Below are 24,370 nucleotides of genomic sequence, written 5' to 3'. Positions count from 1 at the left end.
AAAATATTCGACGCAAATGTTGGATCTCTTCTTCTCCCAACAATGTTTGTTAAAGTTTGCATACACTCTGAAAACATGATGGTCGTGGGGATGTCTTTGACAAACAACGAGAGTAAACTATGAAAATGGGCCCAGATTCGGATGCGACTCGCCCTTGCCGGGCAGAGCACTCAGACAGCGACAACACCCGGCTACATCATTGTGAAGTTGGCTGGACATAAATTCTGCTCCGCTCAGGTCCGGCACTTGTGACAACTGCCGCTTGTAGGCGGGATTTACCGACCGCTCTGGGCATTTCCCGCTCAAAGCCACGCGTTGATAGAGCCTTCAGACAGCGAAAACACCTGGCTACATGTGAGCCAAGGCGGCTTGCTTGACATTGTTTTCCACGTTTGGACCCACACCCTTTGATTACTGCTGTTTGCAGCCAGGTTTACCAGGAAGGGCATTTCCCAAGTAGAGCGAAAAGGGTAGAGCCTTCAGACTGCGACTAAACCCGGCTGCATCCTTCCGAATAAGACAGGGCATGCGTCCTTTTTCTTCCACTTGGGATAACTGCCCTGTGTAGCGGGGCTTTGCCGGTAAATGCTTTTTTGAGCCGATCGACATGAAAAAGTCTTGAGACGGCGTCAAAACCTAGCTCCACGAGGCTCCCGGGGCGCGTTGCTGGTTTGACCTTGTCAGCGTCACTTGTAAAGCTGAGTGCTTATTGTCGTGGAGAAAAAGAACAGAGCAATTCCCTTTGTGCATGGACTGTAATCGACTTTATGTCTCGTCAAAAAACTGTAAGTGGATAGTTTTTGGCTGAGCCGTATGATAAAGATCTGTTGACAGCTAACAGCGCTCATGATGATGATTAGCGAAGCCAGTTACCCCAGTGGGGTTGAAAAACTTTTCATGTCGGTCTGTGTGACTATAACTATCCCTTATGCACTAGATAGCTGCTTTTGTTAGAGTGTACATGGCATGTATGCACTAGTTTAAGCATGCTTGGCAGGCATGCTCTAACTAGAGCGTGCTTGCAGGCAGTCTGTGTGACTATCCCTTATGCACTAGTTTAAGCATGCTTGGCAGGCATGCTCTAACTAGAGCTAGTTTCATAGCTTTTGGTCTGTTTTTAACCTAATCAAAGATTAGATTGAAAATACAGCGGGGGGGAGAATCGGACACTGGCACGGGGAAAAATCGCGAGGGGTGGTTGGCTGGGCATACAGCGTTTGTTTGCGCGCCACGGTGGTTGGCAGTTTTGTTTTGTGTGGCTTTGCAGGAAGACTATGTGTTCAGAAATATTATTTTTCCTTATTTGATTACGATTTCGGTACTTTTATCCGTAAGTTCTCTGTTCACCACTTCAGGACTCGTAAATACTTGTTGTTTAACATGCAGCTTTTGATTCATGTGTCGTTTTACTTCTAGCTAGAACATGAGCCAGTGATCTGACGAAAGCCATTCAAGATGAGAAAGAGACAATGTCACTCCGGGCCGGCGCCAAAGCCTTGGGAATTAGCCCTGACACCCTGAAAAAGAGGATGGCTTGATGGTGGCTGTGAGGCAAATGCTGAGAGGAGGGGAAAGAAGACTGTTATATCCTCTGATGATGAACTTGCTTAGCTGACCACCTTAGAACTTTGACCAAATGGGGTTATGCTCTCACGTTCGGTTGATTGTACAAGAATGTTGTAAAGAAAACAAAATAATGCATTTCGTCAAAAGTAGCGTGCCAGGTAAGGAGTGGTTCCTAGACTTCTGACGTAGACAAAGCCTACAGTTGAAAGCTACTGAACCGCTTGAAAAGGCAAGACGGCACAACACTTCTGATCCGTTCCTTGTCTCTGAACTGCACTACAAAATCAAATGTGTGCTTAGTACACCTGTGGGAGTATACTATATCTATAGGTGTGTACTTGACAAGCATACATCTATAGATGTGTGAGGGAGAGTCGGGTGATTGGCTGAGCGATAGCGAAGCCCGTTACTCCAGTGGGGTTGAAAAGTTTTGTCTGTCTGTCTGCGTGCGTGTGTGCGTGCACTACTCCTCCTGAACGGCTCGGCCGATCTGGCTGAGATTTTGCAGGGTCATTAGGTATGTCCTTGGCTCGCCACACACCAAAATGCAGCTTTCTATCTCAATCCATTCGGTCATATAAGCCAAAAAACACTTCAAAAACGACAGAAAAAAAAACAACTTTTTTGGTACTTTCAACTTTTTGTCAAGTTTCATATCGTTTCATATGTTTTTGAGGCTGCCGATGACGAAAATAGAACCCGTTCGGGCCACCGATCGAAAGTTAAATCCCATTGGTGTAGATTTTGATGACCAAATACTATTTTTTGAGGGGATCACGCCCATCTCTACGGTCTGCCTAGGGAAGCAGCCTGCCGGAGGCAGGTTAGCGCCGCAGGCCAAGGTAGGTGAATACACCAGGCGTGGATGGTCGAAACTGGCGCAGCATCGCGAAGCCTGTTACGACCAGACACGGTCTGGCGTACACCTACCTTGTTTGTAACAGGAGCGATTCAACAAATGAGTTTATTAATTTAAGTGGAGGGAGCACAGGAAAATGTGAGTATGGTCCCTCTTTCGCTTCAAGTACAGGATCCCTCAACAATCGAAGCGGATGTGATCGGTGCTCAGGTATAGTTTTGGAGGGCGTCTGAAATAAAGGGTACACCGGAAAGAGGCAAATCTTTTATTTTGAGTTCTAGGAAGTTTCTGTCTGAGGCTCCCCAGGTATTTATCACCATCGAAGTACCGTTGGGGCCAACTTCATCTTCACGAAATTCGGGCCCCTAAATGTACGTTTCGATGCAAACCACCCATCTAGTGCAATGAATGAGATTAACATTACCCATTTTCCATAAATTTATATCTGAAATGCATCTTCATTGATAATTTTTTCCTTGTATAAATCTCAAACGTAGACGACAGGCTTTAATTTTCGGATCAAACGAGTTAGTTGCTATCACCGTGCCATTGATTGACGTGAAAGAAATGCATAGGTCGGAGGACTTGGTGACGCAAGCTTTGCCAGCTTGGCAGGCTCGGATATAGTTTCAGAGAAATCACAATCAGTTTTAGGAGTATCATTGAAAGCATACTCATAAACGAACTTTAACTACAATCGGAAAACCCTGCAAGGGCAGAGTTGGCAGGCAAATGACACAATAAACTTCTTACGGATACTACGTGGCCGTAATACAGACAATTTTGTGCAATCATAGTCACTGATGGATTTTGCTTAAAAAACGAATGATTTCACCGCAACAACCTGATTTCGTCGTCCGCACCTTCGTATGTTATTGACACGAACACTTTTAAATCATGGGTGGAATCATCCACGTTACAAGCTACATCCAGCCGTAATTGTGGTTGCACAAAACTGCCTGAATTATGTAAATATGCTGTCGAAAAGCTTTCCCTTTCACGGGGCAGCAGTGAACTGCATAGTGAGTGCAGCGCTCCACATGGTGTGCTGCATTCGGATCTTTTTCAGCGTGTCTTGTCCTTCCTTGTAGGTTGATACAACAACGTCCATCTCCTTAATGAGGCGGTCTGCCTCGTCCAGAGGAACCTGAAACACACGTGCGGTGCCGTTCACTGTAAAAAGATTTAATTACATTTTCATTGCATGGTAGTGAAGCTGTAATCATTACAATGTTATTTAAGTTTTCATTACATTTATGTTATTAAAATTTTCACTGCATTGTGAACTTCTGTATTGAAAATTTTAATAACAAAAATGTAATGAGAATGAACCAAGTTGACGCAAATTACGCAATACTTCGTTTCGATAGGAGATAAGAGTGGATTCACTAGGACTCTGGACAGCAGGGAAGAGGTAAAAATGAGTGACGCGGGACGTCTCAGGTATAGACAGTTGAGTCGCCTGAGTGAGGGAGATCAGGTGTTGACCTTGCCAAACGGCAGCCCGTAGACGCCTTCGAGCAAAAGAGGGCATTTTTCGGACATTCTTTGTTCTGTAGTTCTCATCTATGGACAGGGACCCCCGTTTTTCTGGAAGGATTTTGATTCTCAGTAGTGTTTTTTATCTAACTATAGTTTTTCATTGCCTTCTTATTACTCCTTATGTGCCAAAAGTAAACGTTAGCATGTTTTTTAGACCCGTTCCCCATAAGACCCATGTTAAAAATCCCAACTTTGACTGCATTTATCTCAGAAACGAGTTCAGGAAGGAGCATTTTGTTTGGTAACACTGACTTCAGCGCATGATTTTCTATCGATATGGATCAAATGGGGAACTTTTTTAATACTTTGTTAGTAACTGATGTACTACTTTAACAATCCAATACTTCGCATGAAACACGGATAAATTTGAGAATGTCTCACGTTTAAATATTTGAATACAAAATACAGAGTTGAGAGTGATCCCCGTGTACCGCGACACCTAGCGGCAGACTTGTAAATGACAGGTTTGACTTAGGACGCCGTAATGGACGATTCTAGGAGAAAATTGATGTTGGCGGCCATAAAACAAGGCAAAATTTGTTTTAGGAAACTCAATTTAAATCTTGGACAAATCAAAGTCATACTTAATTTCTTCTTTTTTTGGAAAGGTTAATGACATGCCTTTCTAAGTGTGGTATCCGTTTTACCGCCTTTCCAAATGTGGTACAAAAATAACCGCCCATTGAAGGCCGTTAAATACCACCTTCCACAGTTGTATCGACTTGAATGTTCCGTTTGAAGGGGAATATAATGCGGTACAGCGGTGAAAGGTGGTAACTTTAACCCCTTCAATGGGCGGTTATTTTTGTACCACACTTGGAAGGCGGAAAAACGAACACTGCCTTCGTAAGACCATGTGTACCGCCTTTCGATTTTGGGTGACACCCTTTATAATCTCTATTCGAGTAATGAATCAGTATCACCCAAATTGGGGGGACAAGACATTCATGATTCGAATCTGGATGACGTGACTTTGTCCAAAACGCGTTGCTGATCAAGACTCTCATTCTCAGTGCAGCATAGACGGGCAACATTTTTATCTTACCTTGCAGACTGCGTCTGGCTCGTCCCTATTCCAGAGGTGCAGAAACCGCCCAAAGAGAACCTGGACAAAAGGTCCAAGAACCCTATTTCTAATGCAGCTGTGCCCCGGGATCAAGACTTCCAGGGTCCGTAAGAAGTCCCGTATGAGTGCTTCCCAGCGAATCAGTTCCTCTGAAAACCACACGAGAAAATGGCGGTGAGCCGACGTTGCTTTCCGAATATCGATTGGAGGTGACTGCTTTCATGAGACAAGGGGTAATGGACTCGCAACGGAGCTGGCCGGAATCTCTGCCTTGCGAATTTTAGTTCACTATTTCTCCGACCAAATATGCGATTTTTGAGATGGCTCGGGCATTTTTGGAAAGAAGACACCTTGAAGTATGCCCAAAATTCAAAAAAGTTTCAATTTTCCCACCAGGGCTTAAACAGGAACAGCTTCACCGTTGCGCTTCTCAAATGCGCAGGGGCGACGCAGGGGGGACGCATCTTCAACTTGCGATAGAAGCTTCCGGATGCCGCAAAAGTGATGGGACATAGTTTGTCTTCGACATATATCAAGGTGCACAACTTGTCCCATCAGTTTTGCGGCATCCGGAAGCTTCTATCGCAAGTTGAAGATGCGTCCCCCCTGCGTCGCCCCTGGCACCATGGCCGTCACCCTGCGCATTTGAGAAGCGCAACGGTGAAACTGTTCTTGTTCAAGCCCTGGTGGGAAAATTGAAACTCTTTTGAATTTTGTGCATACTTTAAGGTATCTTCTCTCCGAAAATGCCCGAGCCATCTAAAAAATCGCATATTTAGTCGGAGAAATAGTGGACTACAATTCGCAAGGCATAGATTCCGGCCAGCTCCGTTGCGAGTCCATTACCCCTTCTCATGCTGCTTTGCAAACTTAAGTGTGTACATACTACACTCTCGTTTACAGCTTGCTCAGCACACTCTTATTATCAGCATGCTTCCAAGCACACTCGTATTTACAGCGTACTTGCTGGCACACGCCAAAATACAATGTGCCTTGCATATACACGCTAAATAAGAAAGTGCCTGCAAGTACGCGCTACAATATACTCGATTAGTCCAATCTAAAGCATGGGCCAGATTATGTGTACTTACAGGCACACTCTTATTTAGAATGTACTTGCAGGCACACTCTTATTTAGAGTGTACTTGCAGGCACACTCCACTTTCGCGTGGGCCTAGCAGGTATGCTGTAAAAATGAGTGTCCTTGAAAGCATGGTGTTAAGAGTGTACTGTATATGTACACACTTCAGTTTGCCGAGGGATACGTACAGGCCGTCCAGGAAACACTGATTAAGTTGCTAAACTTATTCGAAATTGATATTCTACCCGCTACTCTGCGTGTACGCTTAATTGTTACTATTAAAGAGGGCAACTACCTCACTATGCGTGTACGCTTTTTTCTTACTATTAAAGAGGGCAACTACCTCACTCTGCGTGTATGCTGTTTTGTTACTATTAAAGAGGGCAACTACCTCCAGGTTCCTAACACTTTACTAAAGTATTTGTTGCAAGAAATTCCTTACTAACACGAAAACGATTAACGATTTCAAGATCATTATTAGAGAGACAGGCAAGATCACCAGGTAATACAATATTACCTATCCTGGAACGGTTATTTCTGTTTAGAATAGCAAGAAAAGTATCGATACCAATCGGCAACTTTGCCTCGACGCCTCGACTCATGTCCTTCATTCCTTGTTGCAACATCTAGTCCGTATTTGTCCCAAATAAATTCGAAATCAAAGAGAAACAACGCAGATTAACAAACAAGCATAACTGAGACAAGCAGGGCTCCACTTCAAACCTGTCTCCTAAGTGAACCTGCGAGTTCACATCAACAAATGCATGCAATTTTAAGTTCACACTTTTGCTGGTGCATATGTCGCAAGTTCACACTTACAAGTGCCAATGCACGCCCTAAATGCGAGGAGAATCATGCGATTGATAGTGTGTTGTGGGCTACGGACGCCTTTGGTAGTGTGAACTAGCCTGTGTGGAATTGTAAGCGAGTACTTAGTAGGCATTTTGATTAAAAGTGACGTCCTCTCTTCCCCAGCAACAGAACTGTAGCTTCAGAATTGCATGCTTACCTTCATTGCGCTCCAGGCTGATGTCAACAAAATTGATGGCGAAGATGAAATGCAGCTTGGCTCGAAGTGCTATGGAGTGGGTCGGGTGAAGAGCGCCAACCGGCGTCAACTCGTTCTGAAGGAACTGCGCCCACGCCCACGGACTCTTCTCGGCAACCTTGGGAAAAAAACTGAAATTTCAAAAAGCAGGTCGAGTCTTGATGTGATTTAAAGACAGTGTTGATGAACTGTGCTCTGGCCCACTAAATAGCGCGCTGGGTGCGGGACTTGAACAACGTTGTTCCGCATTAATTCCTGCGGCGCATTTCCAACGCACATGCCAAATTTTGAGCAAATACAATGCACGAAAAGACTTAAAACTTTTTTAGAGTGGAGAATTTTCACCATATTACAGACATTCTCTAAAGGACTTTGAAAGTGCGATAAATTCAAAATCCACACTGGTAATACTAAAGCGTAGTATTACCCTCTGTTTTCAAGCGTAATCAGGTTACGCTTGAAATCAAGCGTAACATGAAATCAAGCGTAACAGGCCCAACCACCAAGATTCCCCCTACCTAAATGCATGGGGGAATTTCCAGAGTATGCTTCATTTGAAGCGTAATGTCTTCAAGCGTAACTTTATGCTTGACTCAAGCATCGAGTTACGCTTCAGTTTTACCAGTGCAAACACGGTTCTTTGCCTCGTTGGTAAGAGAACTCACTTTTTCGAGGCAGTCTAAGCGACGCAGAGGTCCACTCTTGGCTGCTCTCATTTCGGTCGAGGGAATCAGGTGATGGCAGTTGTTGCAGCGCGCATCGGGCTCCTCCTCGCCAACGGCCGGTAGCGGCACGGCCATGCCTGCCATGCAAACGGGACGGTGGGCAGATGAGCATTCAAGGTTCCTCGCATGCAGCAAACACACTAAACTCCTTACAGACAGCATCCGTGACACTTTTGAGGAAACCCAATTACGGATAGGTTTAGCTTGTAATGGGGATTATTTTAATCACAGAGGTCTTCTTGTCCGTAACGCACAAAAAGAGTTATCCGCTAAAGTCCAGACGAAGAATTCTGTGTATAACGTGTAGAATTATCCGTATAACAAGCTACATCCATCTGTGAACATGATTGCATCAAGGCCACATGGTATCCGCGAGACAATCAGTGTGCCTACACGCATGAATGTTATGGCAGCGCGTGGTAACATAACTTTTTTTTGGCGATTTTTGAAGTTTCGATGAGATAAAAAAGTTATGCATGAGATAACTTCGATTCTAAATGTTATTCAAAATTCAAATCATCCCAGGAATATTTTTTTTTACTGACCGTTTACGAGATGCAGGCACCCGAAAACTCAATGTAAGTTCAGTTACCACGCCCTGCCTTACGGGCTGTTTCAAGCCAATGTTCGATACATTCTGTTTCGTTGATTACACGGCGAGTTAGTTACAAAATAACGACGTATTTTCTCTGAAAGCTAGATATGCTATAAATACTTTACAATAACTTGACGTTGACGTTCCCTAAAATAGTTGGTCAGGTTTTGAGAGCGCCCCGCTTCGTAACGTCCTCGAAAAATAACATAACTCGTGGGGCCAAAAATGTCCAATGACATTTTCGGTGTGCTCGCCAACGATACTTTACGTACCTTTTTTGCAGTGGCTGCAGGGCCAGGAGTTGAGATGAAGGCCCAGGCGCGTGGGGTCTGAGCACAGCTTGCACGAGCACTGCATGTCAGAGTACCTCAGGTAGCTGCGTCGCTGAGCTTCCTCCATCAGAGAGTTCTGGAAATCGGAAACAGTTGGCCTTTGTTAACTGATTGATCTGAATTGTCTATAACTTGGAGAGCAGATCGCTTGCCGAAAGAAACTCAGTTTCTCTGAGGTGATCTACGATGTAAGTGGGACAAGCACTCACCCTTGCAATATGGAAAATATAGGGGCACTATATGGACAAAATATATGGCCCAACATGTATTGACGTCATATGTGGAAAAGATAATTTAGCAAGATACTTTTCCGATATAAAAAATATGTGGCAAATATATAAATTTCATACATTGCTCTATATGTGGCAATATATAGTGTAAATACACCATGGAGTCTGACGACTCAGAGACTTCCTTTACAATTATAAAAGAATGTAAACTTCGCCTTGCGAGGACATCCAATTGTGGTCCTACCGTGGCCACCTAGAAGAACTTTTCGCGCTACGCCCTAAAAAGACGTTTAAAATTTCCGAACTGTTCCAGTTCACTTGTTAAACAGGATTTCTCAAAATTTCTTGGAGACTTAAACGCATGGAAAAGAACCTTTCCCCTGCTCAATATATGGCGTCAATATATTTTACAATATAAAATCATGTTGAGAAATATAGCCGCCTTTCAACATCCAGTGCCGAGATTTTAAGAAAGGTTAGTTGAAAGTCTGCCCTCCTCACCCTGCCCCATCCCAAGACGGGGACCGTGTCAGATATTGAAACATATATTTCGCGAAGATAATATTATATGGGGAAATACATGCAGCATATATTAACGGGCACCAATATATACCCCCATATATAAACCACGTATTGCGCAAGATAATTTGCAATATATTGAGCAAGATACAATTATATTCACAATGCATGAAACACATATGGAGTCATATATTGACACATATTTTCCATATATTTTCCTTTTTGCAAGGGCATGGAATCCTGTTTCGGTTGTTTTGAAGAATATATTTCAGCTAAGTTTTATTTTTTTAATCAATGTTATGGTGACCTAAGATTGACTTTTAGTCACTTAGTCACTACACTGTGGCAAAAGAGTACGGAAAATTCTGTTAATTTTTTTGCCAGGATTCTCCGTAGCTCTCTTATCAATATTCTCCGTAAGCAGTTACAGTATTCTCCGTAGGGCCGTACAGTATTCTCCGTAGGACCGCACAGTCTTCTCCGTAGGACCTGCAAGACTGGAAAGTCCTACGAAGAATACTGTGCGGTCCTACGGAAAATCCTGAAAGAGCCTACGGAGAATATTGACAAGGGGGCTACGGAGAATTACCACAAGCTGATTACAGAAATTTCCGTAGCTTTTTGCCACAGTGTACCATGTGGGAAGGTTTTCACTTGACAGTACCCGTCGCGGCACAAGAATCACTGTCCCTCTAAACAGAATTCAGGGGCAAACCAGGGCCAATCAGCAGAGCCCAAAATGGACCATCGACGATTTGGCCCATTTTTGGCTCAAATGTTACCTACCCATAGGTAAACATCGGGGTAAAATTTCAGCCACCTAGGTGTCGTTTCATAGGAGTTATGGGCAATCTTAGTTTTTGACTCTTTTTCTTAAGTGGTTTTTGACCAAATTGCTACATTTTCCAAAAATCCCTCTCAAGTCTACAGTTTTACCCCTAGTTGGCTGAAAACTCTTACTTCAACGTAAAATTGCATGAGGAATTCGATTTAGGGCCCAAACGGAGCCCTGGGCAGTCTATCATAGAGAAAAACGCCAATTTTGACGAAAAATCACTTTTTTTAAGGTTTTACGTCGGTGCGTTTTAAAGCTACACCCGAATCCAAACTTGGTCAAGTCTATGCGGCAAATCGTACCTCATACCACCACCTAAAATAGCACGGCTCGACATTTGGGTGGTATGGGTATGGTTTGGGCGCTGCAGCCTTGGGAACTTTTAAATTATGAAAAACTAGCAAATTCCCCCTTACGTCGAGGTCAACCCTCATGCATTGGCTGTTTCGGGTTCAACTGAGGCCCCGCGGTAATATTTAAGTTAGAAAGGTCCTTCTTACCCCTCACTACCATCACTGACCCTCTGAGAAGCGCACTGAGGTCACTTTTGGGTCCATGGCTGCAGCCAAAATGACAGAATTGACGAAACGCTTGAAGGGTAGGCAACTTACGCGCCATGTGGGGGGCTGTTCTGGTCTAATAAAACATGTAGTCTAACATGTACTTCTTTTATTTTAAAGAGGGTAATGATCACAATTTTGACAAATTTGGCAGTTAGATAAAATACTAAGCTAGGAACAAAACTTGGCTCATTATACATTGAACTAATATCGTAAATTGCTGATCATTACACTAAACTAAGAACACAACTTTGCTTAACACGTTCACGACCGGACTCGTTTTGGGCAAACTTCCGCTCAGGACCTGAGTCTGCTTTGACCAAACCATGCATCTCTCGGACCTCGCGACTTGATATAAGCACGAATCATGCAATAACAAAACCAACCAGCCGAAGAAAAATCTGGGAACCCCGTGCCCGGACGGTCGCGAGGGCCATGCCCATTCACGCGGGTACGGGGTTCCCGTGTGGACGCCGAACGACATAAGATGCGGGAACGCAGTACGGAAACACGGTTCTCAGTCAAAATGAGTACCAAAATCATTTTATTTTCCGAAATAAGGAAGAAAATGCAAAAAGTCTCAGTTTGACGCTTGTATGGCCGTTTTTGAGTCCGGGAACCGTGTACCCGGACGGTCCTCCGAGACATGTCCAGTTCGGGAACACCCGTACGTAAAAGCTAAATGCTAAATGAGGGTATTTTCGGAATCAGCGGAGGGACCCCAGGCCATTCGCACACTTTATGACCTGTTTTGAGCTGTTACAACCAATCCGATTTCCACACGGCCTTCTTGACGTGCAGCAGAATCGGGCCGTGTCAAAATCAAGTAGGTTGTAACAGCTCAAACCAAGTCGAAAAGTGTGCGAATGGCCTGGGCTCGATCCGCTGATTCCGAAAATACCCTTATTTAGCTTGCTGGGCCGCTTTTACGTACGGGAACGGTGTTGCCGGACTGGACATGTCTCTGACGACCGTCCGGGAATCATGTTCCCGTACCAAATTCATCGAACGAGGTCCGTTCGAAAGTAACTTGCGTCTTTCGTAGAGGCGGTTCCAAAACAACGTGTCTCATGATCGTGACAATTCTGTGAGGCGAAATCGGAAAATCGGATTTGTCCGGAAACGGTGTTCCCGGATGGTCGTCTGGACTAGTTCCCATGGGTTAAGCGAAGTTGTGTTCTTAGTTTAGTGTAATGATCAGCAATTTACGATATTAGTTCAATGTATAATGAGCCAAGTTTTGTTCCTAGCTCAGTATTTTATCTAACTGCCAAATTTGTCAAAATTGTGATCATTACCCTCTTCAAAATAAAAGAAGCAGATGTTAGACTACATGGCGCGTAGGATAAGTTGCCTACCCTTCAAGCGTTTCGTCAATTCTGTCATTTTGGCTGCAGCCATGGACCCAAAAGTGACCTCAGTGCGCTTCTCAGAGGGTCAGTGATGGTAGTGAGGGGTAAGAAGGACCTTTCTAGCTTAAATATTATCGCGGGGCCTCAGTTGAACCCGAAACAGCCAATGCATGAGGGTTGACCTCGACGTAAGGGGGAATTTGCTAGTTTTTCAAAATTTAAAAGTTCCCAAGGCTGCAGCGCCCAAACCATACCCATACCACCCAAATGTCGAGCCGTGCTATTTTAGGTGGTGGTATGAGGTACAATTTCCCGCATAGAGTTGACCAAGTTTGGATTCGGGTGTAGCTTTAAAACGCACCGACGTAAAACCTTAAAAAAGTGATTTTTCGTCAACATTGGCGTTTTTCTCTATGATAGACTGCCCAGGGCTCCGTTTGGGCCCTGAAATCGAATTCCTCATGCAATTTTACGTTGAAGTAAGAGTTTTCAGCCAACTAGGGGTAAAACTGTAGACTTGAGAGGGATTTTTGGAAAATGTAGCAATTTGGTCAAAAACCACTTAAGAAAAAAGTCAAAAACTAAGATTGCCCATAACTCCTATGAAACGACACCTAGGTGGCTGAAATTTTACCCCGATGTTTACCTATGGGTAGGTAACATTTGAGCCAAAAATGGGCCAAATCGTCGATGGTCCATTTTGGGCTCTGCTGATTGGCCCTGGTTTGCCCCTTCAATGAATCCGGGGAGACAGACTGCATTTTTGCAGCATGCTCCGGCCAGCATATGCATTAATTCGCGCGTGCCTAGCTTGCCTGGCAAGCAGGCATGCGCTAACACGTGCACACTATGCAAGCTTTTCGGTTTACAGCGTTAACAACTGATGGGCTTCAAGGCTTTTTTGTCCTCACCTCGAGGTGGTCCATCGAGAGGCGCTCCCCGCGGCGAACCAGCCGCGCAGTCAACACCACGTGCTGCGTGAGGCCCGTGTCGAGCGGCGACAGCACCGAGAAGGTGTTGGGCTGGCACGCTTGCTCCAGCAGGACATTGCTCATCATCACGTACTGTCAAAAACACATTATGATAGCAATCAGAAACACTAGATAATATTTAAAATGATCCACGAAGCGGAAGAAGGGGGTAAGTCGAGTTGAATCCGTGCACTTTTGAAAGGCCTGAACCTTGCAGGTGGGAGAACAGGTGGGGAATGTCATCTAAAAATAGATGCAAGAGGATGGGACTTGGCTCACCACACTTATTTTTGGACCAAATTTTCGCTTACGTTTACTTGATAGACTGATAAGAGGTCACTGAAGCAACTCGACTTAACCCCTTCTTCCGCTTCGTGGATCAAATATCAACAAAAGTGGCCTATTATACCCTCATTTTGTGCATTTGTCCCCAAAAGCGGGTTGGATCGAATAATATGGAGGCCAGAAAAGTGGCCATTTGAATGGATCCAGTAAAAGGGCTTTGAATGAAGTGAGGTTCACCTTCGTGTGTTGCACTCGGACACTGGCAATACAAAGGCACTCAAACTGTTGTACAGTGAAGATTCTCCATATTATGGTGAAAATTTTTCACATTATGGTGGTGCACACACTAAATGTCATGGGACTTTTTTTGTCCCACGAATGATGCAATTTTAAGCACATCCGGTGGTGATGCAATTTTGTGTCCGCCAGGCGGGACAAATCGTCTAGTGAAAGTACAAGTTGCAGCTGGCGCCGGACAAAATGTGTCAGCAGACGGGAACAAAATTGTATCAGCGTCGGATGTGCTTAAAATTGCATAAACCGTGGGACAAAAAAAGTCCCATGACATTTAGTGTGCAGCTGACTTCATAACATACCGTTGAGAATTCACTGTACCCTATAGATATTTTAACGAATTTTATTTGAATTATGGAGAAAATCTCAACCATAATATGTTGGTGCAGCCTTTCACCGTAAGCCATTTACAGTGCGTGGTGAGCGATTCTCACGTTTCGGGGTAGTTTCGTTTCTTCTGACTCCTGTGCCCAAACGAGCGCAGATATCGACATGGGGTTTGTTTCTGATGTTAGGGAGGGCCATATCCCACTAAACGCACACATTTCGAAAAGTTCACGTTCGTTGGATTGGTCTACGTAGCGTTTCGAATACCCTAAATGTAACTTCCGTGATTGTCCAAAGAGCACATACTCGAACTTTCCACCCACAGTGTGGCGGTGTGGTTCGAAAATGCTGCCAACTGTCGATGGGGATTCGAAGCTTGGCATGTCTCGAGCTAATTTCAACCGAAGACCAATACGCCAGACTTCTTTCAAAGGTACTTATGCTGCAACGAAAAATGTCCTCCGTATATTCAATTTAACTACACAAATTTCGAAAAGGCAGCTCTGGACTTCTCCCCAAGCCAAACTTTTAACTTTCCATGACACAAGCCATCAAAGTGGAGTCCCTGGGAAATAATTGCATGGGTCGCGGAAATCTAAGATGCTGTATACGGTCTCAAAGCGGGCTAGAGCATTATAAAATGGCGTGTATCAACAATTACCTGTAACTTCCGTGGCACCCTTTACCCAATGTTGCAGCAGCACTAGGTGAAAAAATTTTCCACTGAAATGTCGGGCTGAGAGTATCAATTGACCCTGGAACGACTTTTAAGCCACAGCAAGCCCGAGTCAGCCGTTAAAGCTGATTTTGACACTTTGTAACTTCCGTGATAACGTAATTTCCGTGATCAAAACACCCACTAAAACGTATGGGAATACCTTATGGCTCATGTTTTAAGGAAGATAGTACAAGGTCTTTACTATAAATACCATTGCCATAACTCTAGTATCATCCAGGACCCCAATAATCAGAAAAACTTAATTGGATATTTCTCACTTTCGGCAAATCAGAGACGTCAAAACTACCCCGAAACGTGAGAATCGCTCTCGTGTGAATGCATCACGTCCTTTGGTAATGCAAATGTTGAAGGTCTGAAACCTTGGCTCCTACTTTCAGAGTCCATTCGGAGGATACTCTGCAAACCCGAGCGTGTTCCAAGCACGCACTACAAGGCACTCCCGTGTTTGGTGCATGCAAAGGCATGCGCATTTTGTTGCATGCTCGATGCTCCGCAAGGAAAAATACTGGTGCATGCCTCATGCCGTCATGCTGACTCCACAGAGCTTGCTAGCCGTAAGCTTGAGCTTACATTGTAATAAGGGATTGGAATGGTATGTACAACGTACAATGAACAGCACAAATTCGCAGTCGGTCGCTTCAAACTCAAACCTCTTGAAGGTCTCAATGACTGATGACTAACGATTCAGTTTCCAGCAAGGCCTAAAATAGCACTCACCCCCTTGGAAGGCTGCTCCTTATGGGTCAGCAGGTGATTCCTCACGGCGAGGAGGAGGGCCCGACGCAGCCGATTTTCCACGATCCACAGAACACCTAGTTCCTTCAGCAGCCAGTCACGAGTGTAGTGCCACACAGCCTTGGCCACCTGCGCCAGAAAAGGCATCTCCGACATTACACACTAAATGTCATGGGACTTTTTTAGTCCCATGAATGATGCCATTGCCATTTTAAGCACATCCGGTGGTGATGCAATTTTGTGTCCAACAGGCGGGACAAATTGTCTACTAAAAGTACAATTTGCAGCAGGCGTCAGACAAAATGTGTCGCCAGGCGGGAATAAATTTGTAGCAGCGTCGGATGTGCGTAAAATTGCATAAATCGTGGGACAAGAAAAAGGTCCCATGACATTGAGTGTGTACAGAGTCACTCTTGAAAGGGTTACGCGTGAAATGAAGCATGAACAATAAACTCCCACGGGAGTTTTGAGAATGAAAATACACTCTAAATGTCTTACGAAGAAATTTCCCATAATACGAAGAAAATGGCGCAAGCATAATACGAAGGTGTTTTTTCTTCGTATTACGAAGGTTTTTCTTTGTATCTTACAATGAAAAAGCAGAAAAGATTCGTATTACGAAGAAATATTGCTTCGTATTATGCTTGCGCCGAATCCACTGTAACATACGAATAACATAGGTCAAATTTCATTGTAAGACATTTAGAGTGTAGGCGGGTACCTCGCTCAACGACGCCTCGTCCACGTCCATGTTGCTCGCGAGGACTTGGTGCATCTGCGGATGGTCGTTGAGCCACAAGTACGTCCGCAGCACCGTCAGGGCGTACGACGCGTGCAGACCAAGCTTCACGACACCTGCAGAGAAATGTCGAGCTTGAGGTCCTGACTTAGAAACGCTGAGGTTCCAGCCGCTTTAAACCATTTTGGAAACCTACATCTTTGTATCATGGACAAAACCATCCGTATTACAAATGAAATTCGATCCGTAATACACACTCAACATCTTGTGATCGTTTTTAAACGTATTACGATGGTTTTTCATGTGAAGGTACGCATAAATTTGCACATACGTAATATGCTTAATTTTTCATCGTATTAGGCATGAATTTCATCGTATTACATACGTACTTCAATAAAATTCACGCACAAATATGTCCGTAACCTACAAAGACGGTATCCGAGAAGACTTCAGTGTGTGCGGATATTCCACGAGCAAGGGATCAGCCGCATGGCCAGCATTGAGAAGATCTCGGCCGCATCGTCGTGCTCAATTCGTTTACGAGTGACAGACAGTAAAACGAAGGGAGCTCACCTTTGTCGACTTTCGACTTAAAGTCAGCCTTCTCGAGGAGGGCGCACTCCGCTCGGTGCAGTCCGTCCGGGTCGCAGCCCTGTCGACACAGGGGCAGGCCGCAGCTCTTGCACCGACTGGTGCTGCTCACAGAGGTGAAGCAGCCACGACACAGGCACTGGGGACAAAATTTTAAAAAGTCCAACGAAAACTGGCACTTGGAAAAGTCTACGAAGAGACTAAAGGCGTTGTAGAATTGCTCCGCATTGTGAAGAAGTGCTTCAAAATACGAAGCAAATTCCAAAATAACCACTTTAAGCAAAGTAAGCATGTGAAATCAGCCAAAACACGGTAATATGGCACGTGTATTACCTTATATTACTTAGAGCGCGATCTGAGCTCACGACCCCTCGTATAATGTATTGGATTTCTTTGTCAAAGAAAGTGCCTTCGACTTATATCAAGGAAGGCTATTTCAAATGAGCTCATTAGTACACCCAAACTTTGGCATGGCCTGAAACTGGGCGCTGTTGTCCTGCCCCTTTTCGAGCGCTATATGTCGCCCAGTTTCTGAGCACCTTTGTCATCCTGTCTCGGGGTGCACAAACCATAAAGAAACCTGCCTTCACCCGTAGCTCAGAAGCGCTAAAGGTGCCAAAGGCGCCCAGAATCTGGGCACCCTCAGTCACCCATAAACTGAGCACATGTGCATTCTCTACCATGTGGGAGGGCCGCCAGTTCCTTAATGATTTGTGCACCCCAAAACTGGGGTGATTACAAGAGTTTCGCCTAAAACCGTAGTTGCGAGCTTGAATGCAGCTTACCAACACGGCTCAAGGGGAAAACTTTGAATTTCAATGTACAAATTTTTGAGTTCCGCAAGAATTTTGAACAAATTTTAATGAATTGCAGACAAACTTCACTGATTTTTAAAGAATTTCTGTAAATTTCGACAAAATTTCAAGGACTTTGAAAAAAAAATCGACTAAAATTCAAGATATTCAATGAACTTTGGTGTACATTTTTGTTTGGAGTTGTTTTTCCTCTCACACGCTTTGCTACCAATGTATTTAACCGCAAGGTCGTTTGTCCAACGAGGGAACTCACCCCGTCTTCGGAACCCGATGGCAGCTTCGGGAAGCTGATGGCGGGCACCTCCCGCATGATCCTGGTGCCAGCTGGGATGTCCCTGGCAGCGACCAGCCACTTCTTGCCCTCGGGGACTTCTACGGCGCCACAGCCCACTTTGTGTCTGGCCCAGTCCTCCTTCTGGTGATCGCGGCCGCAGTAGAAGTCGACGTAGCAGGTGGAACAGGCTCGCGACTTCGGCGCGCCGCACACGGAGCAATCGCCGAGCGTCGAGTCTGACAACGCGGGTTGGGCAAAGAAAAAGGTGACCATTACATTTCCTTTTTAATTACTACTTGACGTACTTCAAGCCTAAATGCCTATGAAGTACACTTCCACAAGTGCGTGCCTGCAAAAGCACACCGGTAAAACAAGGTAGGTGTACGACAGAACGTGTATCGACGTAACAGGCTTCGCGATGTTGCGCCAGTTGCGACAATCCACGCCTGGTGTTAACACCTACCTTGGCGCGGCGCTTCTTGCTTGCCCTTGGCAACCGTCACAAAACTTTATGTTGAAGCAGATAAACCATTTAAGTCGTGGCTGCGTGAAGAACAGGAAGAATCACAAAACTGTACTCTTTTGCACTCTTACTTCAAATATTTAAGTCCCCTTGCTACTAGAAAACTATTATCTAGAAAATGCAACAAATTCAGAGCGATAATATGCACTTTAAATGCCGTAAATACAGTCTTTTGCGATTTTTCTTGTTCTTCACTCAGCTCCGACTAGAATGATCCAATAGTGGCACTGCGTGATAGAGGATTCATTATCGGTTCATGATCGAAAATAGCCATAATGTCTAAACATCAACTCATTGCAAACCGAGGCCCTGCAAAAGCGCAAAGCGAGTTCCCACCCCATGCCAGAACGGCCGCACGACGCTGCTCTTTTGTTTCTCTCGTTCTGTCGTTGAGTTCCGAAGTACCCCATTTGACGATTTCTACAAGCTACACAGCGTCCAGGCAGATGAAAAGTTGATTGAAATCACGATACTCACAAACAATGGCGTTCTTCAGAGCAATCGCCATAATGGTTTCAGAATCGTAGACAGCTGCTGCATCAAACTGGAACAGATGAACTTAGGAATCTATTTCACATTCGCATCCGCATCAGTGATTCGAAGAGGGCTGATGCCGAAAAACAACATTTGTTTCGACCTTAGGCTAAACGAAAGAGGAGTCAGAGAGATGAAAACTTTTTTCGACAACATTTAAAAGTAAATGTCATCATTGAATTGTTAGATTCAATGCCGATGCTGTGCCGGAAGTCGGATCTTACTTCCGCTCTTCATTTGAATTTTACTTCCGGTCCATTGAAAAAACCTATCCGTTTAAAGGACAAGGAAAGAAACAATCTTATATGTAGAATACCCTTATGAAGATCTGCTTACAACCTCACGAAGTACTTTGAGCATGTGAAAGGTACAAACTTCCATTAAGCAGGAGGTGATAGCTCGATTTTCATCATTTTTTAGGGGAAACAAAAAACTGTTTGCAGGGAAGACTGAAAACAATTGGCATACAGGACATGAGCCCCGTCCCGTTTGAGCCCCGATGGTCTGAGCCCCGACCTGAGCCCCGACCTGAGCCCCAACCTGAGCCCGGGTTGAGCCCCAACTTGAGCCCCGACCCAAGCCCTAATTTTCAGAGCACGGATTGAGCCCCGACCTGAGCCCCGTTTGAGCCCCATTTGAGCCCCACTAGAGCCCCACTTGAGCCCCGTGGCAATGAATCATGCAAAAAATGCGTGATTTCAGGTCGCGGGGCTCAAAAAGGGCTCAAGTGGGGCTCAAATGGCGCTCAGGTCGGGGCTCAATCCGGGCTTGGGTCGGGGCTCAAGTCGGGGCTCAAGTCGGGGCTCAACCCGGGCTCAGGTCGGGGCTCAACCCGGGCTCAGGTCGGGGCTCAGACCATCGGGGCTCAAACGGGGCGGGGCTCATGTCCCGTATGCCAAACAATTAGATCAATGATCCAATAGCAGGTAAGTTTAACTGCTACTTTTAACATAAGAGTTTTAAGACAAAAGTTTAGTTAAGTCCTCTTGCCATTTTCTGCAACGGAGTCACCTCCATTTATTTAAAAAAATTAGAAAATGGTTAAAGTTGAGTTATATCCATTTTTCATGTCGATTTTCTCCGAAACGTAACTTATGGAACTGAGTAAAATAATAATTTGGTGCACTCTTAAGGTGGGACATCACTCCACACACTAAATGTCATGGGACTTTTTTTGTCCCACGGTTTATGCAATTTTAAGCACATCCGACGCTGGTACAATTTTGTTCCCGTCTGGTGACACATTTTGTCCGGCGCCAGCTGCAACTTGTACTTTCACTAGACAATTTGTCCCGCCTGGCGGACACAAAATTGCATCACCACCGGATGTGCTTAAAATTGCATAAACCGTGGGACAAAAAAAGTCCCATGACATTTAGTGTGCAAAAACAGTGCTTTTGTAAGAACGTCATAAAAACCAAACGGAAAGAGAAAAATTGTTCATATTTTAACAGATAAAGCATAAAACAACACTAAGTCAATCCGCCAGGGCAGTACAGCGCTTTCGTTGAAAACACATTTTTGAGTGTTAGGTTAGACCATTTCGCACGGTTGCAGCGCTGGACGCCAAACGGTTTGACCTAGAACATTGAAATTTGGTGACAGCCGTCCTAAGATGTCTGGATATGGTGGGTACCTGAATCACATTTAAAAAATCATTTAAAGTTGAATTTGTTACATGCCAAAAAAAATTGTTCAATTTTTTGGGTCAAAATTGTTCAATTTTGAACGTTAAAATAATAATAAAAATTGAGCAAATCAAAATATTTTGCTACCCACCATAGCGGCATGTCGGAAGAGCTTCCATGCTAAATCTCCCCGCTGTAGCTCAAAAACTGCGCCCTAGAGGCCTGCAACTGTTTGCAATTTCATGTTCCGAGAAAAACGCGATCGAAGTTGGGGAAACTGGGCTTTTCCCCTATGCATGTTTGCGGCGCACAACCTACTAAAACTGCATTTTTTTGAATTCCGGAATTCGGTTTTCACCATTCGACGCAGAAAGGAATGGTCTATAATATAAACTAATAAAAAAAAGTTGCATTTTTTGATCATTTTGGAGTGATGTCCCCCCTTAATGTTGTTCAGTGAAAATTCTCCATATTATGGTGGTGCAGCTGACTTCGTACACACCATTGAGAATTCACTGTGCCTTATAGAGATTTTGACAAATTTCGTTGGTATTACGGAGAAAATTTCTAACATATTACGTTGGTACGGCCTACTGTTAGACATTTACTGTGTGTAATGATGTCAACCATCCTGAGGCACAACAGTCAGATAAAAACTTAATTTGGATAGAAGTCGAATAATTCTCTTCTTCCGCTTCCTGGATTTATAGTTTAGTTCGTTGTACGGAGAAATCGTTCATAAAAAAATGGAGTACTTTCTGTGTAAGCGTAGGTATGCTTAAGATACTTTGAAATGACAAGCAGCTTTCCTTTGAAAGGCTTGAGATATTTCACAAGGTAGGTTTACGCCAGACCGCGTCTTGTCGTAACAGGCTTCGCGATGTCTCGCGGCCTGTTCCTCCAATCCGCGCCTGGCGTACCTACCTTGGCCTGCGGCGCTAGCCTGCCTTCGGCAGGCATTGGCTTGTCCATCATCGGTTACTTCTTACTTGTTTCATGCTGGGGGCGGGACCCCCTTCATTCCAGATAGAGTTGCTTCATCTACAGATAACACGATCTTGACCCTTGAAACTTTTTAACTTGTTGGGACTGGGGCAGAAGACTCAATTTTTCGCCGTTTTTTAGGTGTTTTTCGCCTATAAAAACTGAACCACGTGAGCTACGATAGTGAAATTTCGCGTGTGCCGAGCCAAGAACATACCTAATAAGCCTGCAAAATCTCAGCCAGATCGGCCGAGCCGTTCAGGAGGAGTAGTGTACACACACACACAGACAGACAGACAGACAGACACACAGACAGACAGACAAAACTTTTCAACCGCACTGGAGTAACGGGCTTCGCTATCGCTCAGCCAATAAGGTTTCATGGTGCACTCCGGAGAAGAACCAGACCGGAAGTCAAGTGAAAACGCTTTTTCCGACATTTTTCGAAAGTTAAGCGAAACTTTCACCCCACAGCAAGACTAAATTCACATATAAGAGAAATTGACATTACATTCCTAATAGAATGTTCTTCCAAAGAGCTCTGTCTCCGAAGAAAAGAAACACACACAAAATCTATGTGTGTACTCAGTACACTCCTCGAATCGCGTGCTTACAACCATGCACTTAGAGACGTGTACTTAAGCACGCACGTAGAAGTGTGTACTTGAATGAGTACACACTTTAAAAGAACGCACACTTTCAAAGTGTGTACTCACTCAAGTACACGCTTCTAGGTGCGTGCTTAGGCAAGTACACGCCTCGAAGTGCATGCTTGTAAGCACGCGACTTGTGGAGTGTACTGAGTACACACGTAGATTTTAAGTGCACAAATGGGTCCGAAATGACACTTTCTATGATAAATTAACGCTGCAGATCTGCTTTTGACTTAATCTGCCGCATTCAGCTCTCGTTAAAAAAATTGTATTTTTAAGTGTCATTGCCATACCAGCTATAGGGTACTTTCGTAGATCCCTAAACCGGAAGCACACAGACGCCATGTTGGCGGAAGTAGATCCAAACTTGACATGGGAAAGAGACGTTTGTCAAACGTTACGGCCACACTTGAACATAAACAGTCGTTTGATACTTGTTTGCAGTGCATATATGTTTCGCGAGCAATATTTGTACAGCTCGGCTATAGTTTTAGATCCAAAGAGAGGTTAGTTTCCGGCCAATTTGGCGTCTGCTGGTCTGCTTGCTTCCGGTTCAGGATCTACGAAAGTACCCTAATCCGGGCCAGAGCCGCTTTGGAGCACCCTAACAAAATTATTTGGAACTCACTAAGACGTTGTCTTAAATGGACTTCGCAGCGTACTCAAATGAAGGCGTTCAGGCGTTCCAGTTGCGTACTCCGGCTGTCGCACCACGCACCACTGCCGCGTTGTCCTGTGCGGCTGTCTCATTGCCGCTAGCAACCACTGCCCGCAACAATCAAACCCAACGAAACGGCATCTGACGGGAGGGGGAGCAACTTTCTCGAACTCGTATCGATGGACCTGCACCAAAGCGCCAAGTAAACCGGCCAGATTTCACATCTTGGGGAAGTGGTGCACTGAGAATGAAAGAGTCATGATCATGACCAAAATTTTGGGCGAGAAATTCTTTATCACTCAAATGTTGGTGAGGAAGGTTCCCTCGCCCAAATTTGAATGATAACGTACACCTCGCCCAACATTGGGTATGGATCATGACTTTTTCATTCTCAGCGTGAGAGTTGTGCACAGTAAAGTACTTATGGATAGCGTGTTTGAAGGTTACGGATAGTTTTATGCAGGCATACAACGGATCGAATTCGGTTTGAAATACGGATGATTTTGTCCTTAATGCAAAAGTATTGATGTCCGTAATTTCCAAATAATTTCGTTATAACACACGGATGCCCAAACATTTGTATTACAGACAAGAACATCCATATTACAAACAAAATTCGATCCGTAAATATGGCTGCACGAAACTAACCCTATCCTATACATACAAGGTAGGTGTACGCTAGATCGTGTCCTGTCGTAACAGGCTTCGCGATGCTGCGCCAGTTTCGACAATCCACGCCTGGCCTTGGCCTGCGGCGCTAGCCTGCCTTAGGCCGCTTTCCTAGACACACCGAAGAAATGGGCGTGATCCCCTCCAAAAATAGCATAAACTTTTGGTCGGTGGTCTGAATGAGTTCTATTATCGTCATCAGCAGCCTCAAAATCATATGAAACGACATGAAACTTGACAAAAAGTGTAAAGTACCTAAGCCGTTTTTTTGTGTGTTTTTGGCTAATACGACCGAATGGATTGAGATAGAAAGCTGAATTTTTGCCTAACCTAATTGCCAAACCTCAACTTCCAGCCAGGGCCGCCCCTGCCAGCAGGCCAACGACATTACGAGTGGGTCATGCTCCCTGAACCTCTACCTGGAGTGGCGGAGAAGGTGGCTATCAGGAGTGAGCGAACTCGGAAGCCGCGGGCATGGAGCTACGTACTTGTGCAACAACCGGCTCTCCATTGCAGCATGCCCCCACAAACAACAGTAGGTGGTTGCTGCTATGAAAACCTGACGGCTTCTGAACCTCACTTGCACAGCCTGCACTGCTGCTTAAATTTAACTGGAGTGTGCCTGGACGTACACTTAATGA

At 44.7% G+C, this 24,370-nt stretch overlaps 1 protein-coding gene across 1 annotated transcript; it reads right to left on the bottom strand.

Annotated features, from left to right (window-relative positions):
- Positions 1-2,676: 2,676 nt before the first annotated feature.
- Positions 2,677-24,348, bottom strand: LOC117643780. The gene is made up of 12 exons (XM_034382860.1): positions 24,218-24,348; positions 19,081-19,147; positions 18,060-18,316; positions 16,974-17,130; positions 16,383-16,516; positions 15,644-15,790; positions 13,222-13,374; positions 8,755-8,890; positions 7,828-7,964; positions 7,124-7,280; positions 5,013-5,182; positions 2,677-3,572 (listed from the first exon to the last, which is right to left on the bottom strand). The coding sequence occupies exons 2-12, from the start codon at positions 19,109-19,111 to the stop codon at positions 3,423-3,425; spliced, it is 1,629 nt and encodes a 542-aa protein (XP_034238751.1). The 5' UTR covers positions 19,112-19,147; positions 24,218-24,348; the 3' UTR covers positions 2,677-3,422.
- Between the last annotated feature and the right edge of the window lie 22 nt (positions 24,349-24,370).

The sequence above is a fragment of the Thrips palmi genome, unplaced genomic scaffold (assembly GCF_012932325.1).
Source record: "Thrips palmi isolate BJ-2018 unplaced genomic scaffold, TpBJ-2018v1 HiC_scaffold_17, whole genome shotgun sequence".
In the NCBI taxonomy this organism is placed as follows: domain Eukaryota; kingdom Metazoa; phylum Arthropoda; class Insecta; order Thysanoptera; family Thripidae; genus Thrips; species Thrips palmi.
The sequence above is the reverse complement of the archived record's forward strand: the minus strand, read 5'-3'. Positions and strand labels throughout refer to the sequence as shown.

Excerpts from the sequence above, each read along its gene's own strand:
- LOC117643780 (XM_034382860.1), bottom strand. The coding sequence starts at position 19,111 with ATGGCGATTGCTCTGAAGAACGCCATTGTTT. Across the intron at positions 7,965-8,754 it reads CTGCAGCCACTGCAAAAAAG|GCATGGCCGTGCCGCTACCG; the intron begins GTACGTAAAGTA and ends TTTGCATGGCAG. Across the intron at positions 5,183-7,123 it reads CAGCCTGGAGCGCAATGAAG|AGGAACTGATTCGCTGGGAA; the intron begins GTAAGCATGCAA and ends TGTGGTTTTCAG.